General features: G+C 35.0%; 1 protein-coding gene and 1 long non-coding RNA gene across 2 annotated transcripts in view; one reads left to right on the top strand and one right to left on the bottom strand.

The window, feature by feature from the left end:
• Positions 1-5,012: 5,012 nt before the first annotated feature.
• On the bottom strand, positions 5,013-18,709 carry UFM1 (ubiquitin fold modifier 1). Its single transcript, XM_007960193.3, has 6 exons — positions 18,583-18,709; positions 18,449-18,505; positions 14,260-14,317; positions 10,092-10,131; positions 8,564-8,596; positions 5,013-7,185 (listed from the first exon to the last, which is right to left on the bottom strand). Coding segments are annotated over exons 1-6 (258 nt in total). The 5' UTR covers positions 18,585-18,709; the 3' UTR covers positions 5,013-7,117.
• LOC103214305 (uncharacterized) overlaps positions 18,409-18,915 on the top strand; it is a 147,879-nt gene continuing 147,372 nt past the window's right edge. Inside the window, exon 1 of the long non-coding RNA XR_489420.3 lies at positions 18,409-18,566. This is a non-coding gene — a long non-coding RNA (uncharacterized lncRNA). The remainder of the gene's footprint in view (positions 18,567-18,915) is intronic.

Raw genomic sequence — 18,915 nt, 5'->3', positions numbered from 1 at the left:
AGGTCTGTCTAGGTAGACTGAGGACAACGTGAGGCAACAAAGCTAAATGCTGACTTGGCCAATTGCAAAGAATGCTTCAAAATGGAGCAAAGAAACTGCATTTTAGGAAAATCTTTAGGGGACTCCCAGCTTTTCAGAACAAAGCCATGATTTTTGGTGGGAGTGTGGGTGGAGATAGAAGGTATATAATGAAGGTAAAACATACAGTTGACCCTTGAACAAAACAGGTTTGAACCACATGGGTCCATTTATACATGGATTTTCTTCTGCCTGTGCTAACCCGTCCTCTTCTTCAGACAACTCAACATGAAGACAAGGATGAAGAGCTTTATGATGATGTACATCTACTTAACGAATCTTGTATTTTCTTTTCCTTAAAATTTTCTTTTCTGTTGCTTAAAGATACAGTGTATAACCTACAAAATATGTGTTAATCAATTGTTTATGTTATTGCTAAGGCTTCTGGTCAGCAGTAGGCTATTAGTAAAATTTTTGGAGAGTCAAAAGTTATATGTAGATTTTTGACTGTGCAAAGGGTCAATGCCTTGAACCTCCACATTCTTCAAGGGTCAACTCTAGGAAGTATAGAAGGTAAGGAATAATAGATTGGAATTTTACATTTATTTATTTGTTTACAGCAAGAGGATGGCATCCTTAGAATCTGGTTCATTTTACTGAAGTTCCTGTGAAATACTATTTGTTTTAATGGTTTCGAAAATACAATCGTACTAGGAAACAATAGTGAGATGGATTACACTCTAGAAAATATCTTCCCAAATCCAAGGCTCTATGAATACACGTATTATTCTTTCCTAGGTAACAAGGTACTGGCTTAATTTAAAAATTAAATCAAAATATTTGGAACATAATTATTTCCATGTTGGGAAGCAACTACAATTGAGTCTTTAGCAATTGCTATTGAAGGGCGTCTGTCACTTCTTTTGCTCTCTACTCCAATCCATACAGCAGGATTATGAAAGTTCTAGTTTAAATTTAGTATGTATATGGAATTGACAGAAATACACCCTATCTGTCATACAGATACACTACAGCTCCCTGAAGCCTTCTTTTTTTATTGCTTTGAGAAACAAATATGGTATTTCCTTACTCAAGGATGTAGTTCCCCACAAGCACAACGTGACCTCTCTACAGTCCTTTTGGTTAATTTATCTATGTGACTCATTTATTTACTCATTCATTGTCTCTCATGTTTCATTCCTACATAATGTGCACACCTACAGATAATTCAGAAAGTCCTAATCCATCCATACATTTATCTAAAAAATCAGAGAAGCTAGTATCTCCACCAGAGACTTGCCAAAATGTTTGTGGCACTGACAACAAAAATTAGTTTATTTCTAAAACAGCTCATCAGTTGTAAATTGTGCATTTAAGAATTAATTTATTAAACGCAAGTGTTACTCAGCCAAACAAATATTGACATGATGTATCATCACAATATGCTCTCAATAACAGCTTTTACATTGCTAACAAGTTTTGCCAAAAAATGAGAGATTTATGCCAAAACTGGCTCTCTGAATTTGTCTGCCAGTCTTAGCCAGTGTTTTGCATCTAGTAACAAAATTATAACATCCTCTATACAGCAAAGCAGATAATAGGGCCATACATCTACTTTCAAAATGTTCACCATTCTCTTTACTGCTATAAATGTAGGTATTTACTAAAAAGGAGTCTATAAGTGCAGTGTTTATGTGGATGGCTGAATGTTAAATTTTTCAAGGAAAGTGAGATCACAGAAATATTAAATAGCAATCTCATTCCAGATGTGCTCATGTTATTCTGAAAAAGTATTTCAGTACAATTCTAGGCAAATTGATGATAAATATATGATTCACATTGTGGACTTTATAATCATACAGACCTAGGAGTCAATCTCATTATAACCTTAAACATATTAACTGAAGTCTCAGCTTCCTGAACAGTAAAGTGAAGAAATTAACACTAGCATTTGTGAAGGGATTAAGGATTAAATGAGACAATGTCTGACAATGTCTGTAAAGTGCCTCACACTGTACCCAGTGTATAAAAAATGATTCGTTATGCATCTTCATGTCCATGATTATTAGACCAGGTAATTTTGGTGTTTTTGAAATGTATAAATTTTGGAAAGTCCAAGAAATGGGAATGAATGGATGTCAATGATGCTTCATCTCCAGTATTTAACAATATGCAGCATATAGCTAATAACGTTTGTTTAAAAATAAGAGAATGTTTTGCAATTAAAAAAAGTTTATTTAAGATAGTAAATTTCTGCTACAAGAAACAGTGAGGAACATGGGTATATCGGCTAACCAAATAATCTGGTGAAAAGCAGTTACTTTATGTATGAGACACAGTTCCAATTTTCAAAACATTCTTTCATGTAGTTTTTCAATTATAAAGTACTTTTTGTTTATTATGGGCAAAGCAATTTGGAAACCTAGTTTCAGTCACGGTCTTAGACTTTTATAAAATTTATATTTTAGAGACAAATAATTCTGTATTTAGTAATTGCTAGAATGGAGGAATATACAAAATGTGAAATCGCATAGACAGTTAATACCTATTGGAGTATTAACTTTGGAGGAGGCAGGAAAGGCTCAATGGTTTTTGATCTCAAAGAATAAGTCCTAGGTTTTCCAGGCAGGCAAATGGGGTAAGTAAAGAAATGAAAGCATAAGAACATGGCACATCAGAGATAACATTATTTTTGGTTCGGTGTAGCTGCGGTGTAAACTGGGGAAGGAAACTGTAAGGGAGTAGTGGTAACAGATGACTCTAACACAGACCAATTCATTAAGGGCCTCATACGTCATAGATAGTGTAGATTTTAGTGTAGATTTTGTATTCGGTAGGATTTCGACTAATGAAACATGGCATTAAAAAAATTCATTACAGCAACAGTATGAAAGAGAAAATGGAGAGACTAGAGGCTCTTAGTATAAATGAGAAGATGAGGGCTTTTGTTTCAGCGGCGATGGCTGACATATTCTGTTAACAGCATCGAGAGAATTTTGTGATTGGCTTGATACATCAAGAAAGGCAAATCAGATGAGTAAGATTTGACAGTAAGAGATCATTAGCCAATTTGAAGGATATGGCTAATAGATTGGATAGACTGAACTTTTCAATAGCATTTATTTCAATTAATGGTTTAATAGCCTAGTTTGACTAATGATTTACCCATCACCCGCACTAACCAATAGAGGGCAGTTCCAGAATTTCTGTATTAAAGGAGTTTATGGGCAGTAATCTAGTAGAAAGAGTAGGTTATTAGAAGACTAATGTTGCAGCTGCACTTGCAAGATACACTAAAATTAAAAAACACAATGTCTGATAGGCTAATGAATATGGGGGCACAGTCCCTACTCCCACTACTGGTTTATAATTAATATCCTAGAATGTTATCATATTTATACCATATATACACCATGTATTAAAAAAGTAATGCCACTCGTTATCATTACAGAGTCAGTACTCTAAAATGGAATTTAAGCCTTACATATCTTCTTATTTTTAATCTGTGATTCAATACACATCTAGCATATCACAGAAAATATATACTAAAAATTTCTCCATATAATGTGCAGAGTTTGGGTCAAATCATGGGTTCAAATTTCAAAACTCAATTTGAGTCCTTTCTTCTTCTATAAAAGGGGAAAATAACCTGGAATTGTTATAAACAATGAGATAATAAAAGTGAAATTATCCATCAAAATATTTGACACACAGTAGATGTTCAACAGATTTCTTTTGGATTAATTACATACATAAATCATTATTTTTGTGTGTGTGGTTTATAAATGGCCTCAGGAACACTATCAGTTAACTTAGAATCACTCCATTAAAGTATGACAGTGCTTCCAATTCACGAATAGTTCAAGGTCCTTGGGTAAAAAACATGGTAGTTTTAGTATCTTAATATTGGAGCACAGGAATTAAACAGGATTGCATTTTCTTCCCACCGACTTTTCTTTTGAACAACTAGTTCTAAGAAAAACATATCTAAAAAATGTTTGACTTGAAAACTTTTAAAGGTTGTGTAATGAGACTGTTAGCTAGTGAGTGAGACTGTTAGCTAGCACCTTTACCTCAGGCTACTTACCAAGCATTGGAAAGTACACTGTCCAAGATTCCAGAACATATTCTACTTACTTTGACCCCTTAGACCTCATTCTGTTCTTCCACAAAGTGAAAAGGTGGCCTTCTCATTAATTCTCACACCACCTGACCGCCAGACATCACCAGCACTCCCATTTATAGAGTTTCTTAGATATTATTACAGACTCAATATATCAGAATTCAAGGGGTGGTTTCCAAAAATCTGTATTTTTAATTTCCTAGGCAACTCTGTTATCACCCAGGTTTGAAACCTACTAACTTAGCCAGTTACGATAACCCTATTTTCTTCTCAACTTTTTTTTACATCTGTAAAATGGACAGGCATTTGGAAGTACTGTTATATATCACTTAATCACAGGAACAAATTCTGAGAAATGCTTCCTTACGCAATTTTGTCACTGTGTGAACATCAGAATGTATTCATACAAACCTAGATGATGTAGATGATGTCACCTACTACAAACTTAGGCTATTTGGTATGGCCTATTGCTCCTAGACTACAAACCTGTAGAGCATGTCACTGTACCTAATACTGTAAACAATTGTAAAATGATGGTAAGCACTTGTGTATCTAAACATAGATAAGGCACAGTAAAAATACAGTAATATGGGACCAGGTCATATATGTGGTCTGTTGTTAGATGAAACATCACTACTGTGTCTGTGGCAGATGACTATAAACTAATTTCTGTGACTTATGGTCATTAATCATCTTTGCCCTTCTTTTCTTTACTACATGTATTATATACTGACTCCACAGTGTGCTGATTAAGAGCTCTAATAATAATAGACAATATCATGTACAATATGTATTTCCATTAGATATTAATAATGAACCAATAATGCATGTAAACTAAATACAATACTTCAAATCATTCTGCACAAAGAAATGACAGATCACATTTATTTAATAACAAAATGTCTAGTTAATAAAATGTTTTTAGGAACTTACAATGTTCAAAACCAAAGAATAAAAATATTAAATATATCACTTTATGGCACAGGACAATATAAATTTATTTTTGTAACACAGCAGGCAAATTGTTGCGCTAGAAACAGAGTGGAGAAAAATCTAAATTAAAGCAAAAAGTCAGGAAATGGGTGTTCACAAATTCCTGCTTAACTGAGACTCAACATTTATTGTAAAAAACGGGGCCTCTGAACATCAGATTTTGTTTATAAAAATAAAAACATCCTCCCTGTCTCTGCTAAAAATACAAAAATTAGCTGGGCGTGATGGTGCATGCCTGTAGTTCTAGCTACTCGGGAGGCTGAGGCAAGAGAAGCCTGGCGAAAAAAGAAAATAAATAAAAAAAAATAAAAACTTCCTCAAACATCAGATTTTTTCACCTCAGCAAATATTTTTCCTTTGATAATTCATAATCCTGCTGTTCATCTGTCACGTTAATGAATATCTGGTAATTTCATAAACAAGTACCAATGGCACACTTCAAATGCGGATTCTGTTGAATTTTCTTTTTTTTTTCCCCCTAATGAACTTAGGGCCTATGACAGAGAAGATACTGAAACATGCTAAGATAATAATTGGTCTTAGAAAGACTTTACAGCAAGTATTTAATGAAAGCCACTACATTTTCAGCTCAAAAAAGAGCCAGACAGATACAAGCCCTGCTTCCAGAGTTCACCATTCAGAATACAGAAGGTCAAGCACTGATTCTGAATCATTATGAGCTTTGATTTCATCTTTCAAGATTTGCATAGATACTGATTTCTTCTGGAAGGGCAAATAAAATCTTCCCTTACACATCATTCTTTGGATTCTCATAAGGGATATCTTGAAGTCTGTATGTTGACAAGTCCAGTAGATATTTTATTTTCTCTAATTGCCTTCTTCTGCTTAAGACTATCTCAAGTATTTTGTTTTCCCTTTCAGTTCTCCCCAACATACACCTTCTGCAGTTTTGTCTATCCAGTTGGCTTTTCTGTAACACTTTGCTACCCCTTTCTGTTCCCTTTCACTGTTTTCCTCTGTTGCTTTCCTCCTTCACAGAAGTCTGGTGATCTGGGCTTCTCCATCTTTCCTTTCCTGGCTTCTTATTCACATGGGTGACTGATCTTAGCACTTCCTTAAAAGTTGAGTTTTCAATAAATATAATTCATCAGCACTTCCGATCTGCATTTCCTTGAGCTGTTTTTTGATCTTCAGATCTGTGTAATAATACTCTCTTCCTGAATGCTATTTAGAAATATTATCCTCAAAACACCAATGGTTTCTTGAAGCTGCTTGTTTTAAATGTTGTATCAAAAGAGATTGATAAAGGAATGTATAACTCAGCAAAGGATGCTTCTACTGTATTGAAAATTCCCACCATTAAAAGTACTGGATTCTGTAAGTCCACTATTAAAAGCTGGTTTGGGACATCAATTTACACACATAAGGGTTACATTAAAATTTTAATTGTTTGGTTGATATTAAACTGAAATTTATATAACTGAGGTTAGAATCTTAAAAAAAGGAAATGATAAAATTTTAATATAGTTAACTGTTCACTGATATGTCTATTCACTTCATCATAACCTATATATTTAATTAAAAATCAAATTATGTGTCTGCAAATCAGATGCTATCAAGCAAATTGCCATCCAGGGTCCATAATTCTTTTTATATTTTTAACTCAGATGAATATATATGATTCAGTAAATTTTAATGTTCCAAATTGTTCTAAAAAAAAAAATTATCAAAAGCTTCCAGTTAACGGTTGGCTAATTCATTTGCCCCCAACGAACTACCTGTTTGTGTTGTGAGGTAGCATCAAAGACCACGATCTTCTGTGACCGTAGTAGCCTTAATTCATACGCATTCCCTCTTCATAGGAAGAGTATGGACAACAAAAAGGGACAGATGAGTCCCCTTTCATTATTCATTGACTCTTGGTGTTTTCATAATATGTTAAATGCTTGATTTCAATTTTACAACAACAAAAAATACCAATATTTATTCTGAAAGGTAATCGTATGTTCCAAGTAGCAGATATTAACAACTTCCAACACGATCTCTAGGAATAATCCGCAGTTCTGAACCATGTTTTAGAAAAACATTTCCTATACAAACAAACAAAATATAAAGTTAGGTATCTAAAAATCAAGTTATCTTAATATTCTGACAATTATTAAATATAGTAAATAATTTAGTAAACAGTAAAATAGGTACAAAAGCTCAAGCATCATGAGATGCTTTTTAAGTCTTGCTCCTATTCTCGTATCTTCACAATCCAACACATGCTTAAAATTTAAAATAACGCCAGACATGAAAATGCTGACAAATACTTTCAGCAAGTAACAATGTGAATAATTTAATCATGAATACTTCCTTCGATACATAATAATATATCTCAGGACAGGAAAAAAAAATGTAAATTACTACAAGTGACAAAAATTTAGATACTCTGACATATTTGGGGTCCATTGCCTGCTGAGATTTTCTTCATATCAATGATATGCACATTCCATTTTTAAAGATAATATAACAAGCAGTATGTTAGAGTTAGCAGTAATTCAAACTACTGTAAAATACCAAAAGTTTCTCGAATAAGAAGAAACCTTTCTCTACTCAGATTAAAGGCATCCATACAATAAAGTGCCTCACGATTTTCAATAAACCTTTTTAATAAAATTATGTATTAAAAACTACTAAAGTAACAAAAATTTGCAATTTTAAATCACTCTTCATTTTCTCTATGGCTGAATTTCAACCACGAGGCCTATGAAAACAACATAATTTTGTTACAATAAATACTTTAGAATATAATTTAAAAATGACTACTGCTCTAGAATGAGGTTACATTAAAGCATGCCTAATTTTAAAACTTTAGATTAGAAGGCTAAGAGACTATATTTAAAAAATATAAAACTATTTTTTTTTTAAAAGTTTTAGACTACTTTTTTATAAAGTATGAGGCTACTTTTACCTTGCCTCCTGGTTAGGACACCAATATATCACCTGTACAAATTTAACAGTCTGAAAATCTGAGTGTAGACTCAGCCCTTTGAAATGTAAATGACTATATTAAAAATAATAATAATAGTACTTAATGAATGCTTTCTATAAATAATCCAAGCTATTAAGCACTTTACATTCACTATCTGACAACTACCTTAAGAGGTAGGTCAAAAAATCCTTACTCCAATGAGAAAGCAATCTTATCTACAAACTTTTTGTTATATATAATAAATACTCTTAATGCTTAAGCCCACTATTAGGTTTTCTGTTACTTGTAGCCAGAAACATCTACAATTGATATACACAATGAAACAACTTATTACTCAGACACACAGGTAAAGACGGGTATATAATCCCTAAAAAAACAGCTCCATTATGTTAAAATACTGTCAAGTATAATTAGAATAGCTTATATACTCAGTGTCAATTGACATATATAACCTCACCCACTGCTCTATGAGTTTTCAAATAGATACTCACCAGCAGTCTGTGCAGGATTTATTCCTATTCCATCTAGAAAATAAGTTGTAAAATCACATATTATTTCTAAAGCTAAAATGGTTTAATACTAGCAAGAAAAGAGATTTGCCAAAATAGTGCTGCTGTGTATCTAGACACAAGTCAAATAATTTAAATCTAAGAACACGAGTGACAATCTTTCAGGTAAATTATCTGTTAAAATCTATTATTCTGCATTCATACACATGGTTAGTCCAAAGCATCTGTCAATGCAATGATCTTGGTAAGTTCTATGGAATATAGGTTATTAACTTATTTTGCCACATAGAATTAAAAATAATGTTTGTCATTTCTTCCAAAAAACTAAAAAGCACCTTAGGTATGCCATGAATCATCTTCGTATTGCTCTGGGTCATAATATCTTAAGGCTGGGAGAGCTCGCGAAGTCATTTAGTTCAACACATGTTACTAAGTTATGACCTAAAACCTTCCAGGTAGTACGCCAGCTTTTTTCCAACAGAGAAACACTTCAATGTGACAGAATGCAGAATGTTTTAGAGTGAGAAATTCTATCTTATCTAAGTTACAACAAGCACATTAAACCCATCTCCTGTTAGTTTATCCAAACTGCACTTGGGCAACTCATCAGCACTCATCAATACTACACTGTATACTTGAAACACAGTTAAGCCCTCCCTGCAATCTTTACTCCTCATCTTATTTCACTATTTTCTCACAAGACTAATTGCATCATCATTGACTATCAGTGTTCCAAGATACTAAGATTTTTAATTATATACCTAAAACTGAATAAAATTCTCATTATTACAAGCCTACAAGATACAATTTTCTATCAGGAAAGGTATAGCAAAGGTACATTCCTGCTTAACTTTCTATATTCTAAAGCATTTACCAAATCAACTTTACTTAATTAAAAAAAAAAAAAAAACTTGCTAAATAAAGTTGTTTTCAGTTATAATCTGGCATGAACTGGTAAGGACAAAAGATATTATAAAGTGCTATACTATACCAAAAGCACAAAGAAATGAGAGGAGCTGGCCGGGCACGGTGGCTCACGCCTGTAATCCCAGCACTTTGTGAGGCCGAGACGGGCGGATCACGAGGTCAGGAGATCGAGACCATCCTGGCTAACCTGGTGAAACCCCGTCTCTACTAAAAAATACAAAAAAAACTAGCCGGGCGAGGTGGCGGGCGCCTGTAGTCCCAGCTACTCGGGAGGCTGAGGCAGAAGAATGGCGTGAACCCGGGAGGCGGAGCTTACAGTGAGCTGAGATCCGGCCACTGCACTCCAGCCTGGGCGACAGAGCGAGACTCCGTCTCAAAAAAAAAAAAAAAAAAAAAAAAAAAAAGAAATGAGAGGAGCTAATTATGAACCATAACCCTGACTTAGTGTTTACCATTAAAGTATATCATTTATGTTGATACACATATACTTGGGGCTTTCTGTATTTCATTTTAATTAATTTGGTTCTTTTTACATCATTTCTATAAATTTGAGGTAATACATAATTTTACAGTGAATTCTTACCATTGGTAATAATTGCACTTGTTGCAGCAGGAACTTTAAACTAAATAGAAGGAAAAAATATATATATATATATACACACACACACACACAAAACTATAAGATAATTAGCAAGAATGGGGTACAAATACTAATTCTATAATTCTAAAGTGGGATTAATCTTTTAGAATAAGTGAAACCATCAAGGAAAGTACAGCTGACCCTTGAATGACATATGCAGATTTTCTTCTAGCTCCGCTACTCCTAAGACAGCAAGACCAACGCTTCCTCTTCCTTCTCCTCAGTATATTCAACATGAGACAAGGATTAAGACCTTTCCCATGGTCCACTTCCAATTATTGAATAGTAAATATACTTTCTCTTATGGTTTTCTTAATATTTTCTTCTCTTTAACTTTCTTATAAGAATACAATATAAAATACACATAACAAAATACATATTAATCGCCTGTTTGTGTTATCAGTAAGGCTTCCGGTCAACGGTAGGCTATTAGTAAAGTTTTTGATCAATAAAACAGTTTTATGCAGATGTTCAACTGCACACGGGGTTGGAACCCCTAACTCCCATGTTATTCAAGGGTCAACTGGACTCTATCACATGCTTTATCTGTAAAAAAACCCCTGTACTATAAACAATGCTTTCAATTGTATTTAGGACACCATTAATTATAAAAGTCTACCTTATTTTTTGCATTACAAAAATGAAAAACCACTGTCAATTTATGCCCAGATCAATGTTTACTCTTTAGGACTTGTCCACCACTTTTGTCATTTATAATTATCTTGACTAGCAAAAACATACACAAAATAAACGGATGAGATTATTCCTAAAATTTCTGCATAGAAATTGCAAGATCTGAACAGATGCTCTCTGTGTTTAATGGCAGGTGCCTACATAACATTTTCAGGTAACAACCAAGGCTTGTATTCCTTACATTCTTCTTTAATGATTTGCTGATTTAAAGATCAAGGATTGCAATAGTCCAATTATGTAATTAGGAAATAATAATTAAGTGTAGATGATGTTACCTAGACAATTATGAGAATGCCACTTGGCCAACAGTGATAGCAAGTCTCCCCTGATCTACTTCAGAGATGTTTAAAAAGATGTGTTTCTAAAATCAATGACATGTGGTATGGAATTTATTGGTAGCTAAAAGGTAGATTCCATCTCTTGAAGAGACCAGCCGTTGCGAAAGTGTATTTATGTCTTCATAGTTTATGCATTTATCCAACAAATACTTATTAAGCATGTTTGTGCTATGGACTAACTTTATAGATATTACAGTTTTGTGATCAAGAAAGTTTGGAAAACATATTTAACTAGCGGTCTTCTCAAAAGACTTTAATATACTCCTAACAGAAATGAACTGTTTCTTGTATTTTTTGACCAATAATTCCTGTTCTTCATGATCCCCCCCGACCCTTTTTTTTAATTTTTGGTGGTACTACTTTGTGTGTACTACTTTGTGTGTGGTCTGGGAGACACTACTCTAGGCATTTATAATCATTACATACACACAGTTGAGAAAAACTAAAAGCTTATTTTAAATTAGAAATTGAAGAATCAGCTTTTAAAATAAGGCCTTAAACATGCCTGAGAACAATTGTTTGTTTAGTATTATGTACAAATTAATAAACACATTTTAATCTCAATGTGGTACACTCGTGTCCTTTTAAAGATTTTAAAATTTTTAAAGAATTTCAAAGTGTACTTAAGCAAACTTAAAAGTGCATCACAAATATTTTGCACAGGCTGTAATCTCAATAAGAATTTGATCAAACGCTCAAATTAACTATAGGCCTCTCAGATTTCTAAAGCTAGAGTCCTACAAAGCTTTTAGTTATCCTACTGATTGAGTCTTTTACATCATGCCCATTTTATATAAGCTATGTATTTTCTTAGTCACATCCATGTAGCAGCAACCTATGATTTTAAAAACCAAAATCAACTGCTGACACAGTTTTTCCTTTAGGCAGAATGTGGAAGAAATGGTTAAACTATGAGGAAGCATTGCCAGTGATGTAAAATGCAGAATCTATTCCTTTCTGTCCTACTGTACTGACAGGTTTTCTACTGAATGCAAAGTATTCTTTTGTGGTCTTCTGTTTTCATTTATTTTCCTCCTCAGATATCCCATAATTCTTATAATTTAGGGCTCTTTGCAGGTTTCAACAATTCATTACGTACCCCAGTCATGTGCTGGGAAATTTTATTATCACGACTAAGGCAATTTTACCAGGGATTTAAATCCAGACTCTTGCTTTCTTGAGTCAACTTTTTTCTCACTGAATGATTCTACAATGCTATCTCATGAAAGTCCCTCTTACAACAATCTGAAAGTCATATCCTTTCTAAATATGTAACACCTATGATTCATACTAGTGATCCACTTCCACTTCATGAATAGTACATATACTTTCTCTTATGATTTTCTTAATATTTTCTTTACTATAGCTTACTCTACAGTAAGCTTTACTTATAAACTACCTTAATCAATATATATGGTTGTGTGGTGTTTCTTAGTTTATTCACTACTGTATGTTAAGATTTTCTTCTACTTTTATTAGAAAACCAGGTTCACAAAAATGCCTTTGCATTATAAAGGACACACAATAAAGTAACTACAAAATAAAATAAATATTAATTAGAGCTTGTATAGATCTACTTCTTAAACCTGGAATTTGTGGATTCTGTTATGCCCCAGACTAGGAGTATTTCTTGCAAGTAATCTGTGCAGTAAACAATAATGACAATGCTATATTCAGATTTGTATCACCTCTCATTTTACTTATTCTTTCTGCATGAAGAATATATCAACACCGACACAAAACAAATGCTACTAGTTGGCAGTTTAATTCTGAATGAGTGACAAATGATGTTAGTGATTCCTGACAATACAAGGAGCTTTGAGCACTGATTGGATTGGCTGACTTCCCATAAATCAGTTAAGTACAGGGCAGGATTCTGTGTTAAGCTACTTTTTTATTAATGTAGTTAAGAAAATTATTTTTCGGCCGGGCGCGGTGGCTCAAGCCTGTAATCCCAGCACTTTGGGAGGCCGAGACGGGCGGATCACAAGGTCAGGAGATCAAGACCATCCTGGCGAACACGGTGAAACCCCGTCTCTACTAAAAAATACAAAAATCTAGCCGGGCGTGGTGGCGGCGCCTGTAGTCCCAGCTACTCGGGAGGCTGAGGCAGGAGAATGGCATGAACCCGGGAGGCGGAGCTTGCAGTGAGCTGAGATCCGGCCACTGCACTCCAGCCTGGGCGACAGAGCGAGACTCCGTCTCAAAAAAAAAAAAAGAAAAAAAAAAAAAAAGAAAATTATTTTTCTGTGACTATAAACTTTTCAAAAGATTCTGAATCAAAACGTTTTGATTTGGGTTACAACGTACCTATTTAGCACTTTTAACTCAACAGAAAATTTCAGTAAATAATGTTTTTACCCAAAATCACTTGATCAGAGAGGAAGGACAGGTATTAACTACTTTCATTTTGCAGAATAAAAAAGAGGGATTTGCATCATGTCATACAGCTAACTAATGACACACCTGTAACAGGAACCCTGTCTCCCAAGTTACATTTGGGTGCCATTTCTACCAGATTAAGCTACTTTTCCAAGTGTCATGCCCAAAAAGTTGCATTACAGATATTTCTAATAATTTTGGATGAAAAAAATTATTTCTTATAAAACAGAAAACTCAAACACGTTTTAAAAAAACTAGAAACTTTTCAAAACAACAAATTTTACTGGAAGTTCACATGCTCATATAGAAAATCTGAAAACTATGATAAAGATTTTATGAAATTGTAATTTTGGAATCAAGACTAGTAAAATATCAGTATATAGAATATAATGTGATATAATGTTGCATTTTAAAAAAACATTTAAAAATCAGTACCTTCTTAATTTTCATAAAAAGTCTCATAAATTCTTGTAATTTTCAATGGTTGCGTTGATCAGATATGTCAATTTGTTTAACGCATGCTTCTTATATCTGAAAGGAAGTCTTAACCATCATCCTACTTACAACTTTTTGATAACATAAACCTAGTAATGAAGCTACATGGAAATGATGGGTCAAAGTGCATGCAAATCTTAAAGACGTTTGAAGCATACTGCCAAATCGCATTCCATAAAGGCTGTTCCAACTTCTGTACTTACTTCTTCTGCTGCAAACTTTAAGACTGCTGTGAAAGGTGTACTTTCAGGAACACTGAGTCTGCAAGAAGAATTTTAAAACAGTTTCTTTTAAAGTCAGCATTTTCTAAAAACGCCCCTTTGTTCCTTATTTCTGCTACTGTAGCCGATCTGGACAAAGCTGATTTTGCAGTTTCAAAGTTAGTGATTTTGATTGCATACTACATTCTTTAACTCAAAACAATAATAATCACAACCCAAACAGCAACTAGCCTTAGTGCTGGCAAGGTGCCCGAGCTCCACTTGAGAATTAACCTCTACAGGTGTAGATTTACATATTTCTAACACTTTAATACACATAAGTCTAGCATATGAACTGCTGTTTGTTTCTAGAGACGGATTTCAAAAAGGTGAAGCTCTCCTTGGTCTGCAGTCCACTTTACCTCCCATCTAAATACCTATGCACTTGACCCATTAATGTTATAATTTTCATTATAAGTAGAAGGCTACTTGGGAAGCATCACTGGATCATAAAGCTTTTGATGAACCTTCTGTGCACTCTTAATAATCATGTTCAAAATTAGTAGACCAAATTAATGAAAATGCATGAAGTCTATTATGGCAAAATGCCAATCATGAAGTGATTTTCCCACCATCATTTAAAATGGGCTAAGTAAAAATGCGAAATAACATTTTGGAGAGGGATGAGTGACTTTGTTAACAGACTCGTAAAATGGCAAGTATTTTAAAGATCATGAATAAATAGATTTTTTTTTTCTTAATGACTTAGTCCCAGGGTCAATCTGTATTAATTTTCCAATAAAAAAATTCCAAACAGAAATTTACTTTATACCTTAAGAAAACACTTAAAGACACAGTAAGAGGTTTTTAAATTTTTTTTAAAAAAACAAGATTCCTAAGGTAACATAAATTACAATGAGTGAAAACAGAAAACAATCTCTCAAAGCAGAGGAGACTGAGAAGCTAACACTTCTCACTGAAACCGTCTCTATTTGTCACTACCATATTATTGTATTATTCTTAAGCGTCTTAATACCAGCTACCATTATTCTCATGTAATATGCCCAGGCTCCTCACTCAGCCTACAGATCTCTGACTACAAGAATTGTTGTATCAGGAACAGCATATGGTACCAGTTTTCAGTAACAGAAATGTGAATAGATTTCTTGGCTGCCCTCATTCCACAACTCCAAAATACTAGTAAAGGATGGAAATGAGTATCATTTTTACCCTTTCTTTATGAATTTTTTTGGGGGTACAAAAAATAAAAACATGTAAAGGATAGCCATTTGTTTAAAAACTAATGAATTGGCAATGTCATAGTTTACAAACTAGGCAACAGTATGTTACAAAGTATTTTTGCAGTATATATGTAGTTAAGAAGCTGAGATTCATTTTCCTAAAACTCTGCATCAATCGTTGAACTTCTAAACCCTCGGAGTTCAATTAACTTTTAAATTGCAGACTTGGAAATGTCCTTAAAATATACCTAGATGTCATATTGATGCTCATTAAAATAAGTTTCTATCTGTATATTAAGTTGGTGAGTGTCCACAGACAAGCCAATAAAAATAAAAAATGAAGACATCTTTTAGTGCAAGTTCTAACTGGCAGAAAATTAGAGAAAATGAGAGTTACAGTGACTGCACAGATCTTATCTAAAGCTGTATTTGCCAGTCATTTCATAAAATCGGTACTTAAATTATCCCAGTGTTTTGAATAATTTACATTAATGGGAACTTTTAAAGTACATTCCTGGCATCTTTTTTAAAAATAAATATCTCATATAAACAAAATAATAACATTAATTGGTAAGAATTATTATAAAGACTAAGTCCACAGGTAACGAAAGGGCGAGAGTAACTCTGTGGACAATTAGAAAAATCTTCGGCCAGAAGTGGTGGCTCACGCCTGTAATCCCAGCACTTTGGGAGGCCGAGGTGGGAGGATCATGAGGTCAGGAGATGGAAACCATCCTGGCTAACACGGTGACACCCCGTCTCTACTAAAAACGCAAAAAATTAGCTAGGCATGGTGGTATGCGCCTGTGGTCCCAGCTACTCGGGAGGCTGAGGAAGGAGAAGAACCCGGAACGTGGACATTGCAGTGAACCAAGATCGCGCCACTGCACTCCAACCTGGGCAACAGAGCGAGACTTTCTCTCAAAAAAAAAAAAAAAAAATTCATAGAGGTGAGATTTTTATTATTATAAAACATGTTGTGGTCATGAGACGGCATTCTAAGCACAGAAAAGAACAAGTGTAAAGGAAACAAAGATTAAAAGGGCAAGCTTGTCAAGTACCCAAGTACTAGTTACCATTTACTTTGAAAATACAGCGCAGATATCCTTGTACACACATTTACACGTTATGTGAATTTTACGCACACACATTCTTACATACATACACACACAACTACACACACATACATACTAAACAACAGTTGTACCTACTAAATTCATTCAGTCACCACATATTAACTGAACTGGTACAATGTTCCAGGCTCTTAATGTTACTGTCCTACTCTATCCTCTTCTTCCTTCCTTCTCACGTTCTCTTTCTAGAGTACATTTGCATATTGATGAGAATAATCCAGTATAGAGGAAAAAACCAATAAAGAGGAGAGAGGGGGCACTGGACTCCATCTACTTTAACCTTGACAAGACTGAAATAGATGGGAACCAAAGCTCAAGTGGTTTTTCATAGGTGTGAAGTCATTTTTTCCATTCTAAAAGGATGGGAAATTAACGGATATATCAATGCAGTGGTAGGTTTATATTGGTGGAAAGATGATAGAATTTCCCTCTGATGGCATGAGAGCAAGGGAGAGAGCAGCTGCGGAAAGTCTGAAATTTTTAAACAATCCTTTCCGAGAATAAGCAGGAAAATGAGCAAACTTGAAGAATGTAGTTAGGTACTAGGTACTATTAATTGTAGTCATGAACTTAACGTAAAACCCTCCAGTCTGTTATTTTCGCCAGGGGCAGTCAGTTATGTACAGATAATACAAATAGCTGGTTTCAGAGCTGGTGTTTCAGTAACCAAAATATGCTGGGAGGAGAGACAGGGCCACCAGAGTTGAGGGCGTTTGCATGAGAATGATTTAAAGATGGACCAATGGACTCTTAACTATATAAGGAATAAGGTAAGGAATAGAAGTGGGGATAGCTATAGATTAAAAACCACTGTGATTGATGGATTAAATGAACCGTTGTAGAAGAGAAATTACAGTAAATCAGGTAGGAGAGAATGTATTTATCCATAAGAGTGCCTGTAAATGACATCTTAGAGATGCAGCAATTATTGGACTCTTCAGTTCTAGGCTGCAACCATGAACACCTGAGATAAAGTGTAAAAAGGATATTTTGGAGATGAAAAGAACAAGGGTTCAAAAGGCTGAGAGGTTGTATGGATCATGGATTGGTAAATAACTGAACAGCTAGGTAGGCCACGTTACTAATTAATTATGCAAAAAATCCTACTGTAATCCTGTTCTTTGCTACATTTCATGCTACTTCCAACTGCAATAACTTCAAGCATGTTTACTTAAAATCTATCATTCAACTGCGAAGGATAAGTAAAGGCCCCACATGGATAAACTATCCTCCTCTTCTGCATTTCTCATTCCTACTAAATACTCTATTAAATCCCAACACCGGAAGGGTGTGAGCCGAGTCTCATTACTTTGTGATGCCCGATTGTTGAGTTACTCATACACAACAAAACTCAGAAGCCGAGGAATAACAAATGGTCAAGTAATTTCAAAGTCTTGCCTATCAGGATGGAATATTTTCCTTAACTTCCTCAAACAGCTGGCTAAAGCGGTGAAACGTTTTTCTAATATCCAGCAGATGGGGGCTGTTTAAGAATCCCAGCAAATTACCAGAACCTGGTCCACCTGTCCTCCTGCTCCACCTGCCCACCAAATGAATTCCGAGGGGAGGTCACTAATGAGAAACACACCCACACCCTCGTGCTGGGGCCAAGCTGCCAAGCTGCTACTTAGCGAGCAAGTACGGACCTCTCCTCGCAGGCTCCGGTGGGAGAGACTCCTGGAAGGGCGCGAGCCGGGAAGGTAGAGAAACTGAAGAGATGAAGACTGCACGGGGTAGTTGTTGGAAAGGCTCGGATCACCCTCAACCCAGCCCCGTCTTGTCTGGCCCCAAAAGGCCCATCTCGGCCGAGCTACTCACACTTTGTACGGCAGCCGTGGGTCCGACGTCAGCGTGATCTTAAAGGAAACCTTCGACCTAAGGAAAGGAGCGGGAGAGAGTCAGGGTCGCGCAGCGGGACCAGGGATTAAGGCAGTCGGTAAGCAAACACTTACATGGTGGTGCCGGGATAAATCTAGAACAGACGCTAACTCCCCGGGGCAGCACGACTTCCTCTAGTGAGCTCGGGACCTCCCGGCTCCACTCACTTCCACGTCTCCCTCTGCAAGCTGGGGACCTCCGTAGTTGTTGCTATCCAACGCACTGCCTGAAAATTGGCCCTAAGAGCTCATGCTAGGTAGCGCTTTTAAATTACAAATGCCTTGTGCTTTTGCGTTTATATATCTGAGAAAAAAGTGTGGATTATATTTATAAAACATCTTTCTAACTTTGGTAATTCGATACCATATTTTTAGTCAGGCAGGATAAGCGTGGGCATAGAGTGTAGG

Source organism: Chlorocebus sabaeus, chromosome 3 (genome assembly GCF_047675955.1).
Source record: "Chlorocebus sabaeus isolate Y175 chromosome 3, mChlSab1.0.hap1, whole genome shotgun sequence".
NCBI classification, from domain to species: domain Eukaryota; kingdom Metazoa; phylum Chordata; class Mammalia; order Primates; family Cercopithecidae; genus Chlorocebus; species Chlorocebus sabaeus.
Note: the sequence above shows the minus strand (reverse complement) of the source record. Positions and strands in the feature narration are given on the sequence as shown.

Bases quoted from the DNA above. Each gene is read 5' to 3' on its own strand.
- UFM1 (XM_007960193.3), bottom strand. The intron at 14,318-18,448 runs GTGAGTAGCTCG...TTCTTCTTGCAG, and splicing joins CCACGGCTGCCGTACAAAGT to ACTCAGTGTTCCTGAAAGTA. The intron at 7,186-8,563 runs GTGAGTATCTAT...TTGTTTGTATAG, and splicing joins AAATCCTGCACAGACTGCTG to GAAATGTTTTTCTAAAACAT.